We start from the raw sequence: 8,601 nt of genomic DNA on the forward strand, positions 1-8,601 counted from the left end.
CCCAAAGACTAAATAATACCGCACACGTGTTCAGAGTCAAATCAAAATGGTGGAGACCTCATTAATCGGTGGTTGTAGTGTGCGTCCATTGAGGGTGAGTGAATTTATTTTTGCTCTATATTTGTTGTGTTTAAGCCCCATATTTTGTTCATTTAAGTTGTGAAGTTTATAACCATGTGAGGCTCCTTTTTGGCCCTCATGGCAGAAGCTAACTGCTAGCTATGTAGCCACTTAGCATTATTTATTTGAGTCAAAAGCCTTGCATATGTGACACAGTACATGTCCATATCTTATGCTTTAGGACTGAAATGCCTCTAAGGAATGTTTGTGTTCTTTGTATTGCAAGTTTAGTTACTTGTTCACTGATTTGGTGGTTGTTTTATGTAGGGATGTTGACATGTCGTCAGCAGCTGATGCGTTTTGAAGAGACAATTTTTTTGAAAAGAGGATCAAAGTAAATCACCCGAGTTTTTCTAGTGAACCTTAAAGAGATAAGCTGCTATGAAGAACATTATTTTATCTGTCCTTGTTCCAAATTTGATAATGATTTGAAACGTTGAAGTTATGTTTTTTTAATCCAGAACAGCGCTTGTTGCAAAGTGTTTTGACGCTCGTCTTCGTCACCTGACACATTTAACACGCTGTCATTGGTTGATGAGCTTTGTTTACAAAACACATGTCCACATGGTTTTTAAATTGTTTTAATTTCCTTACTTTCTAAGACACATTAAGTTGATTTGATGCTGCAGTTTGCCTTGTAATTGGGGCTTGCCATGCAATGGCAAATCCATTACTCTACACCCTTATTTCTTTATTCTTCTTCTATCACCTTTAATGTGGCTCGAACCGGAGCATGTACACCCCCAAAGCTTATATCAAAATGACCGTCTTGGAGTGGAGATGTGTGCCATTCAAAAACTTTTTGATTCCAATTACTACAGCGGAGAAATTCATGAAAAACCGACCGCTGCACACGTCCTGACTTTCAGACGCCCAGACCAGCAGAGGGCGCAATTAGACAGTTCTTAGGGGTTTCTGGTTTTCCTAGGTCAAGTTTGGGTTTCAACTTAGGCACACTTGGGCAAGCCCCTTTTAAATTTTTTCAGAAATTTTCTAGTATTTTATACCTTTTCTGCTACTTTTGAATTGGCTATTATTAAGTTTTATTAGTTTTTAGGATACAAGATGCTTCCTACAAAACCAGAATGGGAATCTTTTCCKAACATTTCATGGCGATATCGTGAACAMTGAGGAAGTTATGAGCAAAAATAGACAACAAGGTGAAATGATCACATTGKTTCTGCTGTGAACAAGAAAACATGAGCTGATTTCACCTAAACAAACATCAATAACTTCCCTCAGACTTCAGATAATCACAKGATTTTGGTTTTATTTTTATGGTTTGAAATGTTCTTTTGGAGTCCGCTGTCAGATTAAATTTTGGTGTAGGATTAAAAATGTATCCACATCCATAGACCTTGGCAGTGTGTGGGTCAGGCTTTTGTGATCTTTAGTCACACTTTTAATGCTTGGACCCCAGATCATTTCAAAATCTATGCAAATGTTTTATCTAGTTTGTTTTCTGTTTTGGTTAGAAAAATTGTTGCACAATTGTGATGCACACTAATGCCTTCAGGGGTCTGCGGTTGTTTTATGGTGTAATGGAAGTAAATGCAGCACTTGCTTCCTAATTTTCAACCTTTGATAAACTCTAAATCCTGAATGGGTGGTCCATTAGAAAAACTAAACTGTTGTGGAATCGGTACGTAGAGCCTTACGTGTAAAAAATAAAAAAAGGGGAAAAACAGCTTTAACATAAGTTTGATCAGAGTGTCTATACAAGTCTTAGCTGTTTCCCTGCTTCAAATCATTGAATTACCTGAATGTCATCTGATAAAGTTTAATGTCATGAAGAGTGCGTTGAAGCAGGGAAACATGTACAACATGCAGGAACAGGATGGGAGACCCCTTATATAYTACCACACTATATTTATATTATAAAATACACAAATTAATAGATTGGGATGATTCCTGACAATATACTGAWACTGGAGTAGGTGGAAGAGAGTGTGGAGAGGTGGAGTTATGTTTTAAAGACAATACAGATTGACCATGCAGACAGTATGAAATCTAAATAAAAACATACACGTGTCTGATATTATAAAATAATTTACAACAAAAACAAACTAAATCAACTGTTAAACTTTGATGTTGTAGACGCTCTTACTCAATATTTGTTCCAGCACTGCCACCTAGTGTTGTGTTGTGGTAAGATGCTTGTGGTGTATACGTGACTACGTCACAGAGACGCAGTGTTTTCTTTGCATTTTTTGGCGCCTCATAAATACGCCTACAAAGAGGCTGAAGAAACTCCAAGGCTCACTTATTTTTGYTTCTCTGCAACGTCGACGCCTCTGCGCTACACTCCGTTCAACATCCACGTTTTAAAACTCACTTTAAACTCATCACCTGACTCATCGTGAACTCACTAAACCTAACGCTRATATGCTGTTAAGTGCCAGGAGGACTGCGACCAGTTATACATCGGGGAAACAAAGCAGCCAMTGTTCAAAAGAATGTCCCAACACAGACGAGCTACATCTAATGGCCAGAACTCTGCAGTTTTCACTCATTTACAGGCCAGCGGTCACTCTTTCAGAGATGARGATGTTCTCATTCTTGATAGGGAGGAACGTTGGTTTGAGAGAGGAGTAAAAGAAGACATTTTTGTAAAGAAAGACCGTCCATCATTAAACAGAAGTGGRGGCCTCCGTTTTCAGTTGTCCCCCTCCTACAGCGCGGCCATTGCCAGTATCACTCCACCACCTGTTTACAATAAGTGTTAATTAGGTGTCAACGGTAGCCATGTGATGTGAGTATCAGTCACATGGAGGCAGGGCTTAAAAGCCTGAATTTTGCCTGAAACTCTCAGACTGAAGAAGTCTCTTGGAGGAGAGACGAAACGTTTCATTARAGAAGAACCCGTCCAGAAGAACTTTACAATTTTTTTCTTTTTKRWTTTTTTACCTGGATTACTGAGATGCATCAGGACATCTCTAAACCTGATGTTAGTTTGTAACAAAACTCTATTTTCCTCTAAATAACTTGTTTAAAGTTTACTTTTCCGTTAAGCAAACATGTGTGGGTTTTGGCAGCTTTACTGAGTTTGATTCGGCTCAGAAATGATTAACCTCATTTTAAATCTGATTTGATGAGTTTACTTTGTCAACAAGTAGTTTGACTTTGATTCCAAACCCAACCTTTTATAAACAAATGATTCTGTAAACATGTTGTGAAGCAGGCCTGAAACCAGGTCAAGTTTATTTATTTGTTTTACTTCCTACTCACCTTTAACCGACAGCAGAACTCCGAGAAGAAAATAATTCATCACCAGATGATAAAAACTCATTTTTCTCTGCTTCCGAAATAAATAAATAAATAAATAAACAAATAAATATATATATAAAAAGTTAAAGTTAGATAGAAACAATCACATTCGTGAGCAGCAGCAGCTCTTTAAACAAAACCGTGTCAGTCAAACAACCGRAAATAAGTCTGAGCAGGAAAATTCATTCACAAAAACTGTTCTGGGCGTGGCTTCATGTGGTGCGTTCAGGTTAACTCGGAATGTGCTCTTCACAGCCCACTGCTTCATTACGAACTGATTGTTGAACGAAAAATAACTAAATAAATGAACAAAGTATTACAACCGTGACTTCTTTATAAGTTTCTTCACTGTTGTACTTTTAAAATCTTAACAATAATAAGAAAAAAAAACGTATTTTCTTTGCAATCAGACCTCAGAGTTTGGGGATTTCCCACATTCCTTTGACAACCAGGTGTGACGTGAGGACATGATGCGTTGAGTGTTGCAACCACCTGTGAAAGTTATGTAGGCRCATTTAAACATCTGTCACTCATCAGTGACAGAAAACCTGCAGTAAACAACTTTATTCAAACAACGTTTCCTCACTTATATGATCATTTATTCAGGAAACTGTTAATAACTATCACCTGTCAAGTTAACAAAGAAAAACTAATCAGATACTTAGCTTATTTAACACTGGATCTGTGCTTTTTAAAATAAATACACAAGTTGTTGAACTTGTTCCAGTCGTCCGTCATAATGGCATCAATGAGAACCAAGAAATGAAAATATCTGGTAGATCTGGTTCAGTCTCATCAGTGGAAATTTCTCATCACAAACAACAGCAGCAGCTGCAGGAGGTGATGTTATGATATAATAAAATTATTTATCTAAATCTGGACCTTTAAAAAACATTTATTTTACACGACTTTCCTGACCTGCCATGAAAACAGTAATTATACCAGTAAAACCATCAGATAAAGAACAAACTCACTCAGACCAGTCTGTTTCAATGCTTGGCGTTTAATCAGTTAAAGCACAGGAAGAGTTCAGTTTGCAGGAGTTAAAGCTGAGCTGTTTTTTTAATATATTTCTTTTAAAGATGCAATAAGTAACTTCAGCTCCTGGTTCTGTAACGTCTAAAGCAGCAGGAAGAAATGAGGATGTAAACAGATCTGCTTCAGCCTCTGAAGCGGTGCCAGAAACTTCTCTTCTTGGTGCAGACAGATGGGAGGCGTCTGGCACAGGGCAGGTCGTTCCAACACTTCCTGCCTGCAAATATGAAAAATGTGACTTTTTTTTTTTAGAGTTGCAAACAATAATATTTATAATAAAAACTTAAAGCTTTGCAAAGTTAGCGTCAAGTTAATTATTTTGTTTTAACCAAGTTAATGGTTTCTATCCAGTGTGAAATATTCAGACAAAAGTGGGAATTAAATAAATTATCAATAAAAAAATGACCTGCATGATTCATTTCCAAGCAGTGCTCCTTTTGTCCAACATTATTGGGTTCATGTGGGCACCAGTTTGTGTATTTCATGGGTTTCCCATCACTCCAGAGCCACATACGCTCCTGGAAGACGACAAACAAACAAACAAAAACAATTAAAAACCTTCTCCAAATAACTCCCTTAGTTTCTGTAACAAATTGGCAGAAAAAATAGCAGYAATGACAATTTGTGCATACTTTATTGTCTATAAAATATTTATATATAATTAAGTTTTTACACAAAATTGCTCAAGKCTTTCTTGTTCTTTTTCCTCCATCTTTCCCTTTATTTTCAAAGAGCTTTGTTTTTTTATTTTTCTGCAGATGCGGTTCTAGGGGCGGGGCTACAGGGGCATTGGCCCCAGCTGAAATCTGATTGGGCCCTGAAGTGCTCTTGTCCTGTCACTCATCTGTCCTTTTCTCCAATGATGATGGATGCAGTTCCATGTTCAAACACCAGAGGCGCTCATGAGTCAAACAGGAAAGTTCATCATCAACTTCTTAAAAAGATTTGAACAATTCTGCAGAAAAGGTGACAAACGGTGACTGGATTTTCCAAAATGTTGTGTGTTTGAAAGTATTTTATCTATATATTGTAAAACAATATGTAAAACTGTTAAAGACAATTTATTGATCAGGATTTTTAAATTACATGACATTCCAGGTGTTTGAACATGTGTAACTGTTTAAATTTACACACCCTATGAAAACTGGGGATTTGTGTGGAAGGCTGTTGAACAAATAATTGGCCCCTCTATGCATATAGTGGCCCCTTGTTGGACCTGTGCTCCAAAAATATCCTAGCTCCACCACTATAACCCAGCAGGGGAAAAAATAAAAACTTGACCCAAGCCACTGGCCACTTCCTGTCAATATTACTGAAAAAAAAAGTTAACAAATTCTTATACACACGTGCGGCCGGTGCATATTTCATTCCCTTTTCATTAACAGGGCAGATTGCTTATGTACTCAGCTTGTAATATATTGTTCTGTGTGTTTTTCAGCTATTTCAACCATTTTAATTTGAATTTAAAATGTTTTCAGTGATTCATTCTCAGCTTTTTACTTTACAGTCACAGGGCGGTACATCCTGGGTTTATCAGGAGTACGGCACTGATCCAAACAGTACAGCTAACCTGAGCTCACCCAATACAAGAAYAGCATTCAGTAAAACTTGTGTTCAACAGAGGAGGTGATATTCTGTTTAAAAAAGTATTTGGAGCAGACATCCTTGGACAGAACACCAAAAACTAAGAATATAAAAGAGAAACAAAAAATGGGACTTTTGCCAATAAAATAGAACAGTTTTTAATTATCTAATCTGTGGTGACTTCATGTGAACTACGGAGCTAAAATTGTGCTAATATAAAGCTGCAGACATGAAATAAAAATATAAAAAAATAGTTATTGTATTTTTGGGCATCTGTAGCTTTTCAATACAAAAGTGGCACCATGAGCCACATGTTCACTGTGGGGGAATAAAAGGTTCGACAGGGGCACTTGGTGGTCCGGAGAGAAAAGGCCACCTGACATCTATCTATATATGTCTATGACAGCACCTTTTTCATCCATCAGCTACTTTTGATGTTCTGTTGAAAGTTTTTAAAGCGATTTGAATAGAGTTGAATGGAACTGAAACCTGAGCTGAGTCAGAGCCTCCGATCCAGGTACTTTCTGATCTGTGGGTGACACGAAAGATAAACCTCTGGATGGCTCGATACTCCCCCACACTGCGCACAGACGCCAGATTTGCTCCCTCAGACAAGCAGTTCCTCTGAAAAAGACACAGAACATATTAAAAAAAGTTATTTTACTTTTTGAAAAGTGGACACAAAAAAACTAATCTGACCTCAGCTAGAGCCCACGTCAGAGGAGTTGGAGTGTATTTGAAACATCGACCAGAGAATGAAGCCCAACCWCGGGGGCAAAACCAGCTCCATCCCTCTGTAAAGACAAAACATGTATAGAATGCAGAGTTGCACAAAAGTCCAGCGTACATGAACTCTTTTATGAGCCTCARTGAGAATTTGGAATTTGTTTATGTCATGATTTCAGATATTACAGTTTATCTAAAAGAAGGTGGTGCTGAAAGAAGATAAATTATGGCTATAAARAGCAAAACTGGAGCTAAAAGTAAAAAAAAGAGGTTAAGTTTCTGAAAAAGTTGGTGATTTTCAAGGAACTAATAAGATTTCAATGCATTTCAGTGACAAGTTTTTTGTAAATAAAGTTAAAAGTTAAAAAGATTAAAAGTCATAAGACAATATTCCTGATCAATCTGAACAGTTTGATCAATAAATGATTAAAGAATGTAGAAATACTGACCTGAGACGCTCAGAAACATCAGGACACAAAGAAGCAGCGGCAGCGTGGCCAGCTTCATGGCTGCAGGTGATGATGATGATGATGATGATGCTCAGCCTCTGTGATGAAGACAGAAATATTAAAACAAACAGAGAACAATGAAGAACATTAGAGTTTGTATTAAACTTACTACAAACTGAGCTTCTCTTCAGCTCAACCTCAGCCTGCAGCTTTGGTCCCGTTTTAAATCCACCATCTTTATATGACAACAAAAAGAGGAAGAACAAACGTACTCACAATCAACACAAACATCTGGTCTTCACCTAAACTGCCAACTCATGATTAGGAGACAAGTTTGTTTCTGACACTCCTGTAACTCACAGTAAGCACAGTTMTCTGWCCATCTATCTGCTCTWAYTTCATCATAACTTYATTTAGATTCATGTGGAAACAGCTTTTAATAAAACACAAACAACACAAAGCTCTGGTTTGTCACAAAGTCGCCTGTCACTCTGAAGATACAGGATCCAACAGCTGAGATGAAGAGTCGGAGCTTCTTCATCATCACTCTGAGCTTCACGAGACTCAGCATCATCTCCACGACTTCTTTCCTGCATTTACAGTTTTTCTCAGTTGCTAAAACACTAAACCCTGTTCTCCAAACCAAACACTCAGTTCCCTGAACCCATTTATTAAAATGACCCTTTTTTCAGAACACCCAGTTAGACACAACATGCAGACCTACCTCCACCCACTACAACACATTTTGCTCAGTAATTCACATGGGTTTCACAATGATTAGCACASGTAACAAGTTTGAAACACAATTAAAGCACAGGTGTCTCCAGTTATACACTCAWGCAACATATAGACTACAGACGCCACCTAAAATACATGGTCCACATGGACCATGTATCTTAGTCCTGGATCAAGACCAAASAGGTGATGCTAACCAGCTGGACATGATGGTCAGTAAACAAGAGAAGAAGGCAGCAGATCAYAAGTGACTGAAACACCAGGAAGAAGAACGAGAAGCTGGACAAATACCAAGATGGAAAAAAAAGAAGTTATGGAGTCAAAGTATCAACAGTCCAGGTGGTCACTGGAGCACTTGGTGCTGTGACCCCCAAACTACAGGAGTGACTTCAACAGATCCCAGGAACAACCTCAGAGATCTCTGGTTACTTGTGAGGACAGCTGAGATCCTGAASRGATCCCTGAAACTCCAGGTCTCTGGTGCAGGACCTGAGTTTGACATGAAGTGAAAGAGTAGTGATACAAGTTTTCTGTAGATTAGAGATATAATGTTTTATTTATTTATTTTACTACAAGTGCTAAACAGGTGTTTTGTTTAGAAAATGCATTGTTTGTGGACAATAAAGATTATTTCATAAGTTCATGGTCTTCGGTGCAGGACCTGAGTTTGACATGAAGTGAAAGA

General features: G+C 37.8%; 2 protein-coding genes across 2 annotated transcripts in view; both read right to left on the minus strand.

The window, feature by feature from the left end:
- The window catches only part of LOC106536446 (uncharacterized), a 20,472-nt gene extending 16,964 nt beyond the window's left edge, over positions 1 to 3,508 (minus strand). The window contains exon 1 of the mRNA XM_014033730.1: positions 3,349 to 3,508. Within this exon, the coding sequence (XP_013889184.1) occupies positions 3,349 to 3,409 (61 nt within the window). The 5' untranslated portion in view covers positions 3,410 to 3,508. The remainder of the gene's footprint in view (positions 1 to 3,348) is intronic.
- Positions 3,509 to 4,394: 886 nt separating this feature from the next.
- On the minus strand, positions 4,395 to 7,416 carry LOC106536448 (ladderlectin). Its single transcript, XM_014033731.1, has 6 exons — positions 7,351 to 7,416; positions 7,182 to 7,279; positions 6,706 to 6,800; positions 6,496 to 6,630; positions 4,829 to 4,940; positions 4,395 to 4,639 (listed from the first exon to the last, which is right to left on the minus strand). The coding sequence occupies exons 2-6, from the start codon at positions 7,237 to 7,239 to the stop codon at positions 4,548 to 4,550; spliced, it is 492 nt and encodes a 163-aa protein (XP_013889185.1). The 5' UTR covers positions 7,240 to 7,279; positions 7,351 to 7,416; the 3' UTR covers positions 4,395 to 4,547.
- Positions 7,417 to 8,601: the final 1,185 nt, after the last annotated feature.

The sequence above is a fragment of the Austrofundulus limnaeus genome, unplaced genomic scaffold (genome assembly GCF_001266775.1).
Source record: "Austrofundulus limnaeus strain Quisiro unplaced genomic scaffold, Austrofundulus_limnaeus-1.0 Scaffold1820, whole genome shotgun sequence".
Lineage (NCBI taxonomy): Eukaryota > Metazoa > Chordata > Actinopteri > Cyprinodontiformes > Rivulidae > Austrofundulus > Austrofundulus limnaeus.